This window comes from Balaenoptera acutorostrata, chromosome 10 (genome assembly GCF_949987535.1).
Source record: "Balaenoptera acutorostrata chromosome 10, mBalAcu1.1, whole genome shotgun sequence".
In the NCBI taxonomy this organism is placed as follows: Eukaryota; Metazoa; Chordata; class Mammalia; order Artiodactyla; family Balaenopteridae; genus Balaenoptera; species Balaenoptera acutorostrata.
Window position 1 is genome coordinate 65,145,228 of NC_080073.1, and position 17,482 is coordinate 65,162,709.

Sequence of the window (17,482 nt, forward strand, 5' to 3'; positions counted from 1 at the left end):
TTTTTAATTAAAATTTTTAACCTTTTTTTTAATTGAAATATACTTGATTTACAATGTTTCAGATGTACAGTAAAGTATACATATACATTTTTTCAGTTTATTTTCCATTATAGGTTACTACAAGATATTGAATGTAGCTCCCTGTGCTTTACAATAGGACCTTGTTGACCATCTATTTTATATATAGTAGAGTGTATCCGTTAATCCCAATCCCCTAATTTATCTCTCCTCCCCAACACCTTTCCCCTTTGGTAACCATAAATTTGTTTTCTATGTCTGTGAGTCTGTTTCTGTTTTGTAAATAAGTTCATTTGTATCATTTTTTTAGATTCCACATATAAGTGATATCATATGATATTTGTCTTTGTCTGGCTTACTTCACTTAGTATGATAATTTCTAAGTCTATCCTTGTTGCTGCAAATGGCATTATTTCATTCTTTTTATGGCTGAGTAGTATTCCACTGTGTGTATGTACCACATCTTCTTTATCCATTCATCTGTCAATGGACACTTAGGTTGCTTCCATGTCTTGGCTATTGTGAATAGTGCTGCTTTGAAACTTTTAATAATACAATGATACATGAAACCATGAATGCCCTTGCATTGGCACTAACTCAGCCCTCCAGTTCCACACTGAGTAAGCCAGAACGTAGTTTAGTTTCAATTCAGGTTGATTCATAGCCTTCAGCTCATTCTCCCAAATTTTTTGACTCGGTATGTAATTCAGTTAAAATGAGAGACAGAGAGGTAGAATGAGAGACTGTCATTTGTTGCAAGTTCAGGTTATTCCAGGTTCACTTTGGATGCAAATGTTTGGTTTTAGCTTTGGTTTGGTTTTGCTTTTCTAATGTCACTCGTCCTTAAATAGGTTCTGCAAAGAAAGGGCTGAAGTTTAAATACCAGAAAGACTCAGAAACCCTTTCCATGGTTCCTAGAATGCACCCTTCTCATCTGTGCCCCCAATGCCTTTACACCTGCAGTGCCCTCTCTGCTAATCCGTCCATCCTCCTTGGCCTTGGTGGACCATACTTCATCCTTCAGTCTCAGCCTCACCTCCATTCCTCAGTGAAACCACACCCCATTCCACTGCTAAGCACTCCATGGTAACTTCTGTCTTTCTGCAAGTCTGCAAGCAACCGGAGAGTCCGCAGGGAACTGCAGCCCAGCTCGGCACACTGTTTGGCACAGAGCAGATGCTCGACAACAACAAAAAAAATTGTAAAATAATGGAATGAATCAATTGATTAATAAACCCCAAACCCATCCTCCTTGAAAGCTGCTTTTGCTACCTTAGTTAGCCAGAAATCTTTCCTTAGGTGAAGAATATTTGACCCCAAGGAGGTCTAGTAATGATGTGAGTTAGTCATGTTACTTAACATCTTTGTGCCTGAGTTTTCTCATCTGTAAAATGAAAATAACAATAGTAAATGATGACATAATACAAATAAAGAAGTTACAGTAATTCTTGGGGTATAATAAGAACTCATTTAATTTGAACTATTCTTATTATTGTGAAGGTAGTAGTATATCGATGGGTGATTATATGGGTGATATACTTAGGGTGGGTGGATTATGGATTGTGAAACAGCAGCACACCACCCAGCTCTTTTATCATTCTCAGCAGGCCCCAGGCGTCTAGATTATTCCAGTTCCCATACATTCTCCAAGAGATTTGAAACAGAAATCAGTCCTTTGAGTAGCCCCACAAAAGTCAGAATGTTGGCTATAGGTCCAGTATTCTCTTTCCATCTCCAGGAAGAAGCCAGGAGTTGAGAGTTTCCCTCTCAACAACGTGGCACTACCCCAAGGGTAGGGATTGTTATAAGTAGGAGACATGAGTTTTCCTACTGGCTTTGATGCACCCGGTTTTGTGCTTGCCTGGAGTGTGGGAGCCTCTTAACTGGCTTCTGGATCTCTCACAAAGAGAACTGGTCCCTGTACTGTTACTGAATTTGTGTCTCCATGGCAGGAAGGAGGAAATAGGGCTTCCTACTGTAACGGAGACAGACCATATGAGGCCTTCCAAAATAGACCCCCATGTCCTCCACCTGCCTTTTGTCTGTAGAAAAACTTTAGTCAAAGAATAAATTTAATCAGAGAAGTGAGAAAATGCAGAAAGAAAGGGAAACAGTCAAGCAAGACAAGAATACTTTAGCCATTAAACAAAGTCAAGGACCTTCAGTTCCTCCTCAAGGACTATAGATAATATTCTGAGCCATGTCTTTTGAGTTGTTTTGCAGATACTGAAACCCTCACCAGGTGGAAGAAGTTAACTGTGTGCTGCTCACAAGCACGTAGACCCCAGACCGGTTGGAACCAGAAAGCTGATGATGCTGACTCCTGATTACCTCACTACCAACCAATCAGAAGAATGTCCACGAGCTGATCACAGACCTCACAAACACCCTCGCTCATCCTGTTTTTATAAATCTTTCCCTGAAAGGCTTCAGAGAGTTTGGGTCTTTTAAGCACTAGCTGCCTGGACTCTGCTTGGCGCCTGCAATAAAGCTATTCTTTTCTAATTCGCCCAAAACTCTGTCTCCGAGATTCAATTTGGCGTCGGTGCACAGAGGCTGGGTTTTGGCATTGCCACTCTGCCATCTTGCTGACTTTCCCCCCACCCCATTGTGTCTCTTTCTAAGAGCTATGTAATTCTTACTAGAAGACCCTGAGCAGATTTCCTCTTAAATTTCATGGACCAGAATTAAGTCTCTTCTTACACCATTAATGACAGTGGGTTCCAATGGCACTAGGAACTAGGACAAGTAAGTTTTAATTTTAGAAGCAAAATATTGGGAGAACTTTTCTGCAGAAAAAAAAATAGTGGTTTTGAGAAATTGGGAGGAAGGAAAGATGCAGTAGAACACAAAAGGTGTCAACATTTCAGGAAGACTATGTTTTGTGAAGCCTGTACCTATATAAGCAATTTGAGTCAGCAGAAATCAGCCTGTCAGCACCAGGTAGAGGTCCAATCTTGCATGGTTCTGGGAAAGAAATAACACATAGGGCAGCCAGAATGATCCATTCACCAGACCAATTTCCTAAAACTGGGGCCTGGCTGCAGAACCATGGGACAACCCTCTAGGCATAAATCTCTATGCATCTTAGAGGACCTAGCTGCCCCAAGTATGATGTAGATGGTTGAGATACCCTGAATGGGAGATGCAGGGTCTAGCTAGAGCCCATGATGTTTCCTACCCAAACTCAGGATGCCCCATTTGGGTGGTGTTGTTGACCTGTACTCATTCCAGCAACTAAAGAGGGGTCCAGACATTTTTGAAGAAAGCACTTCAAAGCTCAGCCACTCCTAAACTGCAGATTCCAGAGCATTAGCTCCAGTTGCCCAGGGATAAGGGGAGTACAGGGGATCTGGGTTGATTTAGACAATCAGAGAGAACGGTCCTTGGGGAGGAGGAATAAGAGCACAGAGGAAAGTGTTGTCCAAGAGCTAACTTGCAATACATCAGGGCAGGAGTCATAACAGATTTCATCTTGAACGTGAACTACAGCCATTGGATTATGGCTGCCTGGACCTCTGTGTGGGAGGTTCTGAACCCAAACCTAGACTCCGTAGCTCAAGACCATGATCAGGAAAGGATTCTTTATGAGTACTGGATGGGGGTTGGGGAAACTGATGTCAGATGTTTTCCACTCTGGCTGAGAAGAGTTGTCTCAACCCCTTACACCTTGGATCTCTATAAAAGCTTACATAAACCACCATATTGGTCCTCAATGGTTTGTATTGAAATGTTCAGGAGGAAGTTTAGATTATTCTAGGGCCACCAGAATGGAAAAAAAGAATGCTTATAACTCAGCTGCTAGTGATGAAGTACAGTGCATCTATTAGTGTGTGTATAGGTATGTGAGGGAGAGAATGTGTGTGTGTGTGAGTGTGCATGTGCGTGTGTGTGTGTGTGTTGTGATGTAAGTTTGTAAGTTGAGAAGCGCTCAGAAACTGGAGAATTGTGATTGGATTAAAAATGAAAGATTGATTTGACACCCCATCTGTTTTTGTTCCCTGCCTACCCTACTCCCATCCCCGAATCTGGTGATAGTGCTAACAGGCTGTGACACTGCTAATGCCCAGGGCCTGAGATGTCGGCTTAATCAGCTTTCCTGTCCTGAGAGCTGACTAGGAAGTGTCTGCCAGGAGAACCTTCACTGAAGTTGTGTGTGGACTGGCCCTGACAGCCAAGGACACACTTCTCAGGAAATATTTGAAACTCACTCCCCAGGGCAATTCAACAAAGCATAACCTTATCAGGTGTACAAAGCATATTTTCTTAGTTAAATTCTGTCTCCAGGCATATATGGAAGTAGGATGCAAGCTGAAAAGACTATTCAGTCAGCTGCAGGTTTCCATTTATATTTCCTATTAATTGTAGAGATAAATCACTTACTACTCAGGAAACGGCCTGACATGAAATACTGGTAATAAGCCTAAAAAGATATCTTATAAAACAAACGTGACTTTGGGTTTCACAACTGACAGACAACCTCAGCTTTGGATATTCTGCTCCATTGACATCTTCTAAAGGAAGCACACCTCTCACATAGCCAGTCAATAGAAACAGAAAAGTTTTTTGGGCGTTTTTCCAGATAGTCAAGTGCATTATTTTTAACATCTTTATTGGCGTATAATTGCTTTACAATGGTGTGTTAGTTTCTGCTGTATAACAAAGTGAATCAGCTATTCATATACATATATCCCCATATCTCCTCCTTCTTGTGTCTCCCTCCCACCCTCCCTATCCCACCCCTCTAGGTGGACATAAAGCACAGAGCTGACTCCCTGTGCTATGCGGCTGCTTCCCACTAGCTATCTATTTTACATTTGGTAGTGTATATATGCCCATGCCACTCTCCCACTTCATCCCACAGCACTTTTCACTGTTTCTCCCCATACTCTGAGACAGAGTGAAAAGCACAGGTCCCCTTCACCATAGCTTATCATTCAATTCATAACCACAAATTGAGACTCCCAAATGGTTCAAGTCTAAGGTCAAGTCTCCCCCATCCCCTTTGCTGTGTAGATTAGCCCTGGGGCTTGAGATCACAATTGCACCAGAGACCTGAATATGGCAAATTTTCTAGCATAGAGGTCCCTAGAGTTAAGGGATCAGCCCCTCAGGGAAGCGTCAGGTCAGAGCCTAGGATGAGTTTCAAATTCAGGTTGCTAATCTGAAGGGGGCCTGGCGATGAGGGAGAACATGACAGAAGAATGTTTTTCAGTCCCATCCCCATTATTATTCAAAATGTTGCCTCTCTATTGGTACTGCCATGAAGCATGCTTTCAGCTAAATATTGCACAGGGATTTCTTTTGTTCTGTTGGGTTGAATCTTTCACTGTTTTCATTTTAGAGATTCTGTTCAGTATCAGAGTCACCATCTGTAACCCCCTGGAAAAATTTTGTCTTTTATTTACATTATTTACTAAGCTTCCTCTGCCCGTTGTATAGTTTCATTTTTTTAAATTTATTCCCAGAGTTTTCAGTTAAGGAAAGTCTAGACTCAGGTGCCTTAGTGATATTGAACAATTCCAAATAAATCCATTAGAAAACCTTTATAAAAATAAAGTGCGCTCATTAAAGTATAAAATAAAGAAAAAGGATTTCTAGTCAAATATATTGAGAATAATATGTTCTAAAGCATGAGGGAAATATAATTTTATGACATACCACAGGAATATGTGGAAAGTCCCCAAAATGTAATATATATTTTTAACAAATTCAGTAATATTTCCTAATTATTATTTAATTATTCTAAGGCCTCTAGACTTGCTCTAAGTAAAACAATCTTTCCTTCTTACAAACCAAATGATCTTCCCACACAGTTTATTTAATTTCTAATAGATAAAGATTATTTCAAATGTGAAAATCCAGGGCAGTCGAGTTAAAGAAAGATTTTTGTTCCCAGTCCTAATTGCAGAATTGTCTGCTTGTTTAATAAATAAACTCCTGAGAATTCCCCTTATTCCTTAAGCTTTCCATTAACTCTTCCTTCCTGTATGTTCTTCAGAGACTATAAAGAACAATATTCAACAGACTTCCCATTTTTTCCAAATTAAAATTTCATAAGAAAATAATGAGCCCTATTAGAAATGTATCATGAAAAGTCAAAAAACAAAAACAAAAACTTTACAAAGAAAGAAATCAGGGCTGAGTAAAGGTTGATAGTCCAGCTTTAGAATGACAATCCCAGTTTCCTTTCCTCTTGAGTAGAATCAACTGTGAGACACATTCAACCTTGTATCCTAGAACCTCCCCCCCAGGGGGGTTGAGCTCCAGGGGGATGAGCTCCAGTCATCCACTGTAGTAATTGGCCTTCTGATGGATTCTTTACTGGCTCCTTCCCTCCCCTGACTCACTGCCTCACTCCGTTACCAGGGATGCCTATGGTCACCTCCCAGGTAAACTCATCACACTAAATACTTGTCTTCAAATCTGCTTGCCACAGAACCCAAATAAAGACACAGCCTCAGCATCTGTCTATTCCACACTACCTACTCCCACCTCCTTCCTCCTCACACGAATCAGTTGTGCTCCTAAGCTGCTCAGGACACTGATGCTAGTACCAACCAACCTGAAAATCACTCTGTTCTCCATGTTCTCCCTGCAACCAACTTGCCCATCCTGTTTTCATGGTCTCAACACTCTGATCTTTGCTGAGAAGCTGAACAGATTGGACTATGATGTTTGGATACAGGTTGTTTTGGTAGAAATAACATAGTAGGAAAGCCAAAAGGCCTTGTGCTAGGTTTATCCATCACTACCTTATTTGACCTCAGTCAAATAATCCTTCAGATTCAACACTTTCATCGATGATGTGAAAACAATAACACCTAAGTGACAACTGCACTGCTTTAGAGGGTCTAGAAGTCTCTGAGAATTGGAAAACTTAAGGTGAATAGGACACCCTATTCAAACAAACTTCCTGTCTTATAAGTTGCTTTCAAAGATGGTAAAGCCTGAGGTTTCAAAGCTCATATCTCCAAGTAGAGAGATACTCAGTGATATAAGAGCCCTAACACATTGCTGGTGGGAATAAAAATGAGGACATGCATTCTAGAGAATAGCAGTCTGGGAGCATTTCATCAAATTAAGCACATACAGACTTAAACAATTCTAAACCTGGGTATATATTCCAGAGAAATTCTCACAAAGGTCCACAGGAGGTTACATGCAACAATGCACATCACAGCTGTTCCTGGTAGAGGGATGCATCCTGAGAGCTCACCGTGGGGCAGGCGGGCAGGTGAGATGTGAAGACAGCACCCCAGGTAGCTGTGAGGAAACAATCCACTAAGTATTTATAGAACAACGTGGATAGAGCTTAAAAACCATGTGCTAAGTGGAAAAAGAAAAGAAACAAAATATAAACTATAATGTCATTTACTTTTATTAAATACATATGCAGAGAAAAACAATGCACATCTTCAAAACATATATAGGTAAAGAATATTTATCAAACACAAGAATGTGTGCTTATAGCAGAAGGGAAGATAGAAATTGTTATAAAAGTTAATCAATCAATCATCCAATCAACAAGTACACAGAAGAGAGGGTCTTGCCCAAACTTATAACAGCAATGAACTAGGGAGTGTGATCAACTCAACCTTTTATTCTCAAAGTCAAAAATGAATGGACAAATGATTGAATAAATGACTTGGTCTTAGAATCTGATTATCTGGATGTTAATTCTGTCTCTACCACTTACTAGCTTGATTTAACCTTTTGGAGCCTATTCTTACAAACATAAAATATGAATAATACTATTACCTGTCTCACAGGCTCATTGTGAAGGTTAAGTCAAATTCATGGTGCCTGACACATGATCAGAGCACACTGAATACTAGAGATGGTTATCAATAATCTAAAGTGATGCCTCACACCATTTAGTAGGTAGAGATTTTTGTTTGGGGGAGGAGAGAGAGCAGAAAGCTTTACTAAGTCTCCACTGCTCCTCACGCACTAATGGAGGAGATGATGAGAACTTTGTATTTCCAGGTGCCAACTGATGACTGGCAATGGAGCCTTCCAAAATGGCCTGTGGAGGATGAGGAGGCCAGTGGCTCTTCTGTGGGCAACTCTCCCTGCTTTGCCCTGGGCACGATGATGGGGGTGATGGAGCAGTGGTCTGAGGGAGCCATGGCTCAGACAGAGCTGGCTCCCAGGGGAGCATGGGTTGTGTGCAAGGGTATAGTCTCTACTGAGAGTCCTCTGCTACCAGGAGCTCACTGTCCCAGAACTATTGTGGACTCTTCCTCAGTGTTTTGCCCCAGTAGAAGACTAGAAAAAGGAAGCCACTTAGGGAAGTTGAGCACAGGATACTGAGGATGGCAGCTGGGAAAGAAAGAGACCACGGCCAATATGATGGGCATTGGGCCTGCTGGAGGTTGGCTCCGGGATTGTCACCAACAGTGTGGTTCACTCTATGGTTTTGGCTGCTCCCAAGATTATGGGTACAAACTAACGCTGAAGTAGCTTTTGCAAGAATCATGTGGTGATGTTCAGAGAGACAGTGATGTTAGAAACATTCCAGCAACACCAACTCAACATGACTGTCTGTCCCAACAAGCACAGAACCCAAACAGAACAGGAAAATAGCATGCATTTTGTGAAAATACCAACTTTCTCACATTCAAGAGCTCCCCCAATAAACTCCTGAAAGCAGGCAGGGGTTCCTTTTTAAAAAGTTGGTGTTCTTTTTTTTTATATGAAAAAGAAATTAAGCAGAAGGGGAATAAAACTTGATTCAGGGAGTAATGTGTGCATTAAATAAAACTGGTGTTGAAAAATCGTCACACCCATCCTTCTTTTTCCCTGTGATTCTTCTTTATTTGGCTTCTAAACAGAGGGGCATGTTAGTATTGCTGTCAGCTTAATAGAAGGCATTCAAGGCTCTAACAGTGGTGGGAGAAAGTGTAAGTAAATGTCTCCTATGCCAGGTATTAGTGAGTACTTCCATGTTATATGCCTGCAGGAAACTTTTTTTTAGTTCCACTGCAGCTCATAAAGGAAACACTAAGACTGAAAAAAAGTAGTAATAAAAGTTAAATCTAGCAAGTGATTAGCACCAGCACTCCAAAAAACTTCAGCCCAGTCTGGGTTTTCACTTCTGCTCCATCTTCATTGCTGCAAAATAAGAGAAAATAGTAGTCAGGTTAATGGAGATATAGAATTTTAAAAAATATGCCCCATTCATATTCAGGTATAGCATCTCATATAAAAAATGGTTTGGAGTAAGAAGTTTTTGTTTATTTTTTTCCTCAGTAGCTGTTTTCTTGTTATACAGTTAATGGCAGGATAAAGACACACAGCTGTACCTTCAAATCAGACCCTGATCTCTCGAGAGCTCAGCAGAGCAGTTCTGGCCTCCTGAGAGGGGTGACCATGGCTTTGAGGAGCTGATGCCACCTTAAGGATCAGCCCTGCCATATCCCACCCACACCTCCTCACCCTTCAATCGCTTGGTTAACTTTTCCTTTAGCACTGAGTGCATCATTCCGTAAAATGTAACCTCTAAAACATGGAGGAGGTAAAGTGAACTGGGATTGGATTAAGTCCCAGCTTTTGCAAAAGGGAACATTACAAAAGTGAGAGGCAGCAAATGAACCTCTTGCTATGGAGTACGGAGTGGAGTGGTTCCACTGATTTCTTTATCCATCAATCTCTATTTGATAGGGTTACACTGTCTGGAGCAGACAAGATAAACTTAACTGAGTGGAGATTGGTATTAGCAGATTATACCAGTCGAGAAAGAAGTATAAAAGAAAATATCAGAGAGGAGGGCAAAAGAGAAATTTAGTTCTAAAACTGTACTCTAATAGAACAATGTGATGAAATGACACCAGTGGAGGGAAATGACCATAACTTTGTATTTCCAGGTGCCGATGCATGGCTGTCAAAGGAGCATTTCATCCCAAAATGGCTGGTGGAAATTGAGGGAGGTCAGTTTCTCTTCTTTGGGCAACTCTCTCTGTTTTTTGTTTTTTTTTTTTTAATTTTTATTGGAGTATAGTTGATTTACAATGTTGTGTTGGTTTAAGGTGTACAGCAAAGTGAATCAGTTATACATATACATATATCCACGCTTTTTTAGATTCTTTTCGCATATAAGTCATTACAGAGTAATGGGTACAGTTCCCTGTGCTACACAGTAGGTCCTTATTCATCATCTACTTTATATATAGTAGTGTGTATATGTCAATCCCCAACTCCCAATTCATCCCTCCCCCCTCCCATTTCCCCCCGGTAACCATAGGTTTGTTTTCCACATCCGAGACTCTATTTCTGTTTTGTAAATAAGTTGTTTTTTGTTTGTTTGGTTGGTTGTTGGTTGTTTTGTCCTGGGCTGGATCACAGGGTGAAGAAGCAATCGTCTGAGAGAGCTTTGGCTCCAAGGTGGACATTGGGTATGTGCAATGCGTAAGGAAAGCAGACAGGAAAACTGCACTTGGCATAGCCAAGTGGCTGAGCAGGATGGTGAAACAGGACACGCCCTGCATCATGGAAGAGGAGCTGCATTTGTTAGATTAGAAGGAGGAGGTGGAGGAAAAGTTGCTAAAACAAGAAGTGGCTTCACTCCTGCACTGATTTGTTCTAGCCACAGAAAATCAACAGTCATGAAATAAGTGAGTTGTAACTTTCATCATCTGGAATTCTCTGCAGGTTTCAAATGAAAGGAGAAAAAGCCTCAATGACATCTCCTCCTTTTCTTTCTAATAAATAAAAACTAGCATGTTTTTGATTTTCCTGAGAGTAGCAACATTTGGTAGTTACTCTCACAAAAGATTTAAAGAAATCATCTTCTTTGGCTAACCTTTATGAAGGGCTATTTATTTTACATATCAATACTAAGCAGTTTACATGCATGAATGCAAATCTTAACCATAGTCCTTTGATCTCATATTACAGAGAATGAAATTGAGGCTCCAAAGATTAAATATCATGCCCAAGGCCACAGTATTTGAAACTAAACCCTCGTTTGTTCAATGTTTCTTTTTTTGTTGTTGTTGTTCATGCAGTCATTAGTTTGTTTCATCCATATTAAAACATGTATCACGTCTGGCTTATAAATGGTAAACTCTCTGTCACCAGAAGAGTTTCAACAGAAGATTTATAAGGCTATACGGGATTATAACATTCAATAAAATATTGGACTAAATGCCCTCTCAATTATCTTTCAAATGTAAGATGTTATAATTATAGGAATAATTAAATGAGATTGAAGAGGAATAAGTATCTCATCCTTTAACACCAGGCTGGCAAACCGAACACTATTTCTCAGCTCTTCCTGAACGCGATGCAAGGTCAAAGTAATGTTTGCCACCACGATTCAGCACCTGGTTTGAAATGGCATGATGCTATGACAGGTAGAGTCATGATTTTGGACCTTTTGTGGCCTTTCTACTTTCCTTTGCCAATCTGAGTATAGGTAAAGAGCTGAATAACTTGGGAAAATCAAATGTCTACATTTAAGAAAGATGGAGATCATCAATAAAATAAATAAATCATTATTTTCAGACTAGACCGCTGGCAGTGAAGGCTCAGTATTATATCCTATCACCAGTTGAACAACAGAGTTATTTTGGATAAGAAAATATAAATAAGAAAGACCTTAAGACATTTACAAAATCATAATTTTGAAGGGAGTCACATTCCAAAATTTGTTTTGCTTAGAGTTAACTTTGGGTAATAAGTGATGTAGTTGTGAAACTTTAATCCAATATTACAGAAAGAACGTTATTAAAGAATGTGCTGTGTAAATTGACTTTTCCTTCCCTTTTAATACATAACCAACTCTGAATATTCTTATCTGCCAAATGAAAGCAGAATGGTCTACATATATGTTTCTGTAAAGATGAAACCAGAGCAAATTGTCATTTCCAGAAAATGTGTATCGTAATTTATTGACAGCTACATATTCATTTTTTTCTGAAAGATTTTAAATATATGTTGGACACTTACATAACTAATAACTATGGTGTAAAAATACAAGATCTAGTATCAGAATTTATTATCCATAAGCCAGAAGTGATAAGATGTTCATTAGCTAAGGTCCTGCAAAGGTAGGATGGTAGGTGGAGAATGTGGATATAATTAACTCTAGGAAAGTCAATATTGAATCTGGGGTCAAAAACATTTAATATCTGGGTTACCTGAGCTCCACATAGTTATTAACGCTGATTCTATTATTTTGTTTGTTTATTTTAGAAAACTAGCACACACAGGAATGTCTGTCCTACTTTCTGACTTCTGCTCAGCTTTTTACGGTGATTCACTACAATATAAAAACCAAGATTAAGGTCTTGAAAAGACTTTGAAGGAGAAACCCTCAAACTGTCAAACCCCCATGTCTCCTACAGTATTCTTAAAGGAGTCCCTAGAAAAGAAAAATCAGTGAGACTTCTTTCTTTTTAGTGGCTATTTCAGGGTCAGACTGTCTGAGATTTCAGTTCTGCCCCATGTCAGCCAGGTGTAAGGACAAAGAGAAATGTTCAAAGAGAGGCTTAATTCCCCTTGTTGAAAATAAGTGAAGAGATTTCCCTCCCTTGTTCCTAGAGCAATTTATTTTAGAAAACTTGTCTTTATAAGTACATTCTCCTCTCTTTGAAATGGTGATAAATCCTTGTGAAAACTAGATGGGCATTTTGTCAGCTTTAAGACTCAGGAAAGTCTCAAGGACTTGAGAACCATCTCCTTTGAAAGTAAACATCCGAGGGAGATAGCAGCCTTATCTCCAAGTTTCTCCTAGTTTCTGAGGCAGGGTGGGAGCCTAACTTTAGCTGACACCTGGCTCTAAGCTATAAAACTACCTCCTGTCATAAAGATATGAGAAGTTTCTTTTTCCTTTGGGTAAAGCCAATGAACTAACACAGATGCCCCCCCCCCCCAATTAACAGGTGATTTAGGATGAACTGTGTGTAATAAATGGTATTTGTCAAGTCCTCTTACTCGAGGATAAATTGAATTATTGTTATCTTGAGAACATATACATAATGGGTTATACCTACTCGGCTATATGAAGGGTGAGATTTCTTTTCTCTTTGCAATCTCTTAGTGTTTGTGATAGACATCACATTCTGGTTTGAATGCTTAGTCAATAATATAAGTGTTTTCTTTCTCTACCACCTTTGTGAAGAGGACTCCTGGGTTGGCAAAAATATATTTTTTTAAATTTTATTTCCTAAACACAGGTTGTGGGCTTACAATACGGGAAGGTCATCTTGATGGGGTCCACTGCTGCTAAATCTGGTTGTCAGAATGTCCTTCTCTTTATTGTTTCCTTGCCCACCTGGATGGCTGGGCAAGGTAGCTACTCATGCAGGTATTCATATGAGGTTTCTTTATAAGACAGATTTACCCTGGCCCTCTAGCAAGTTGTCTATCAAAGCATATGAATCTTCTTTTCATCAGCAGTTAAAAATATCCAGATACCAAGTTCTTCCCTATGGTTGCAACCTTGAATGTTGCAATCCAATATTTACCAAAGCTTGATTTTGGTAAATAATATTTATGGGAAATTGCCTGAAGAGCATAGAGTGGGCCCATTCCTCTTGGTAATTTCATTTTTACCCCTAAATCAAACCAAAAAATGAGAGTTGCTTCCATGGACAAATAACTTATTTTTCTCTTTTCTGTGTTCTAATCTGGAGAATACAGATAAAGGAATGAGACACCTGTCCCATAAAATTAGAACTCGAGTCATCAATGGAGGTTCTGGAATTCAAAATAAAATGAACACAGAAACTTATATTTTTGTTTTTGTTTTGCAGTTTATATACACTGCAGGAGCAAATCAATCCTAGGCGGTCACCTTGCCAGCAGAATTGTTATCTTGGGAACACTTAAGTGTTTATTAAAAATCTGCAAAGAGGAGGAATAAGAAAACAGGAGAAGAATTTGCCTAGTATGTGTTCCATGGGCAGGTAGTGAATGATTAGCTCTCCAGTTGTGTTAATATTAAGTGTATATGAAAGGTCAGAACCAAATGCATTTAATCATGTTTGTGAAAATCAATTGACCCTCAGTTAAAAATAAAATAGGCCTAGGACTGAGTGTAGCAGGTGATGTGAAGAGTGGCAGGTCGGTTTATATCTCATCCCCAGTATGACTTTCACATTTAAACCTGTAGAGAGAGAAGTGGGTATAGAGACTGGCTGTGGATCCAAGTTGCTGAATTCACCAGATGTGATGAATACAATCAGAAATGATGGTTGCTAATAGAATTTAATTTTTTCTAAGTAACTATAATCAGAAAGCATTTATCTCAGGCAGAGAGTCTGCTTTAAATTAGATGGTGTTATATGTACACCTACTTGGAGATTACTGCATTGGTGTCAACAGTTGTTGGTGGGAATGTAAATTGGTGCAGCCCCTATGGCAAACAGTATGGAGGGTCCTCAAAAAACTAAAAATAGAGTTACCATGCAATCCAGCAATCCCATCCCTGGGCATATATCTGGACAAAACTAATTCAAAAAGATACCTGTGCCCCTATGCTCATAGCAGCACTATTCACAATAGCCAAGACATGGAAACAACCTAAATGTCCATCAACAGAGAAATGGATAAAGAAGATGTGGTATATATATATATATGTATACACACACACACACACACACACACACACACACACACACACACAATGGAATACTAGTCAGCCATAAAAAAGAATGAAATAATGCCATTTACAGCAACATGGATGGAACTAAGATTATTATACTAAGCAAAGTAAGTCAGAAAGAGACAAACACCATATGATATCACTTATATGTGGAATCTAAAATACAACACAAATGAACATCTCTATGACACAGAAACAGACTCACAGACATAGAGAACAGACTTGTGGTTGTCAAGGGGTTGGGGGAAGGGAAGAAGGTTTGGGAGTCTGGGATTAGCAGATGCAAACTATTATATATAGGATGGATGAACAACAAGGTCCTACTGTAGAGCACAGGGAACTATATTCAATATCCTGTGATAAACCATAATGGAAAAGAATATGAGAAAGAATATATATATGTATAGCTGAATCACTTTGCTGTACAGCAGAAATTAGCACAACATTTTAAATCAACTATACTTCAATAAAATTTAAAAAATAAATGCAAACATACTCAAAAGAAAAGAAATATATGAAAGTGATCTTTCTTTGAAAATTGATCAACCAGCTGATCACAACGGTTAAGTCCATTGTTTAGGGGTCTCTCTTTCTTCTATGAGGGTTAATCAGTGGCCAAGCATTTTATAAAGTGCCAAATAAAATGCTAAATAAAACATTCTTTGGAAGTACTAGCCCCCAGACTCAACTCGCACCAAATGCTATGCCTGGCCCCAGCCTAAGTATTTTCCAAACCTGTGTAGAATGTCAAAGGAAACATAAAGCATTAGGTTTTATTAACTCAATTACAGTGAATCTCTGCATAGAACAGATCTCTCAGAAGTAATCTACCATAGATTAAAGTACAGGTTAAACTTTTATGACATTAGACAGGAAGAATTTGTGACCCAAATTTTTATTAATTCAAAGCATTCCCTGGAATACCGTTTCTTATGATCCTCCTGCTTTTACTTTCAAATTTTTGTTTCCAAGGTTGATTTGATTGACTTTTCTAGACTGCCAATGAAGGAGCTAGAATTTGAGGATCTCAATTCCTGTTGTACATGTAAATCACCGGTGGAGATTTTAAACCTGCATTTGCCCACCTCCAGAGATTCTTTTTTTGTTTTACACTTTTATTTTTGAGCTTAACAGTTTATTTTGATTTTGACTTTTAAAAAATACTTCTATGCATTGCTTTAAAAAAAAAAAAAACAGTGCTTTTAAGAGCAACAGAGCAATAATGAGATATCTTTTTCCATTTCAAGTTCTCTGATTTCTAAAGAGAATCTAAAAATTATCAAGGGACCAGTAGAGACATTTTTTGTTTTGTTTTGTTTTTTGATTGATAGTTTTTTGTTTTATTGGAGTACGGTTGCTTTACAGTATTGTGTCAGTTTATACTGTACAGCAAAATGAATCAGCTATACGTATACATATATCCCCTCTTTTTTGGATTTCCTTCTCATTTAGGTCACCACAGAGCACTGAGTAGAGTTCCCTGAGCTATACAGTTGGTTCTCATTTGGTATCTATTTTATACATAGTATTAATAGTGTATATATGTCAATCCCAATCTCCCAGTTCATTCCAGCACCCCCTTCCCCTTGGTATCTATACATTTGTTCTCTATGTCTGTGTCTCTATTTCTGCTTTGTAAATAAGATCATCTATACCAATTTTTTCAGATTCCACATATATGCATTAATATATGATATTTGTTTTTCTTTCTGACTTACTTCACTCTGTATGACAGTCTCTAGGTCTATCCATATCTCTACAAATGATCCAATTTCGTTCCTTTTTATGGCTGAGTAGTATTCCATTGTATATATGTACCACATGTTCTTTATCCATTCCTCTGCTGATGGACATTTAGGTTGCTTCCATGACCTGGCTATTGTAAATAGTGCTGCAATGAACATTGGGGTGCATGTGTCTTTTTGAATTAAGGTTTTTTATATGCCCAGTAGTGGGATTGCTGAGTCATATGGTAGTTCTATTTTAAGTTTTTTGATTTCATTTTCCTAGAGTGGAACCCTGCTCTTGGGGCTTTTAAAAAGTCCCTGGAGATTCTAAGGTTGAGCCAGAGCTGAGAACCACTGACCTAGATGAGAAGTCAAATTGTCGTTTTCAGTTAGTTGTCTTTAAATGGACTTCATAAATCATAGGACTTGTAAAAATGATGATCATATTAAATCAGATAAATCTGAGGTCTCTGTTTTTAAATGAATTACTGAGCTATTTGAAAAACTAGTGTCTACAAAGAGCAGGATCAAATGCAAGAAACAGGAGTCTGGCAGTAAGAAAGGGAGACTGCTATCTTTAGGAAATGAGAGAAAACCAAGAGGGAAATTCTCAGATCTGATCAAGGTTCTTCCATGAGTGTTTATTTGCACTGGATTTGTAACTAGCTTTACGCCTTAGTTCATACGGTCATAAGACGAGAATTGCTTTATAAAAACAGGTAGTTTTCTTGTTTGGTGCTTTATAAAAACAGGTAGTTTTCTTATTTTGTGGGTAAATAAATATCAAAAAGAGGGTTTGGGAAAAATACATGGGTAAATATTACAGTCTGATCACATATCATAAGGAATTGTAAAAAGTTGTTAAATTGCTCCCAAATGTGCCAGCGTAACTAAGAAGTAAAACCCAGCATACTAGGTGGATAAAATGGTAGTTTAATTATTTATGTTTCTTTTATTTTTTTTAGTTTGATATATATTTATTTATTTTTATTGAAGTATAGCTGATTTACAATGTATGTTAGTTTCAGGTGTATAGCAAAGTGATTCAGCTATATATATATATATATATATATATATATATATATATATATTCTTTTTCAGATTCTTTTTCATTAGAGGTTATTAC

At 38.5% G+C, this 17,482-nt stretch overlaps 1 protein-coding gene across 13 annotated transcripts in view; it reads right to left on the minus strand.

Annotated features, from left to right (window-relative positions):
• Positions 1-7,376: 7,376 nt before the first annotated feature.
• Positions 7,377-17,482, minus strand: part of MLIP (muscular LMNA interacting protein) — a 298,573-nt gene continuing 288,467 nt past the window's right edge. For all 13 annotated transcript variants that reach the window (XM_007186944.2, XM_007186939.2, XM_007186945.2 and 10 more), the window contains one exon: positions 7,377-9,135. In XM_007186944.2, the coding sequence (XP_007187006.2) occupies positions 9,130-9,135 (6 nt within the window). In that variant the 3' untranslated portion in view covers positions 7,377-9,129. The remainder of the gene's footprint in view (positions 9,136-17,482) is intronic.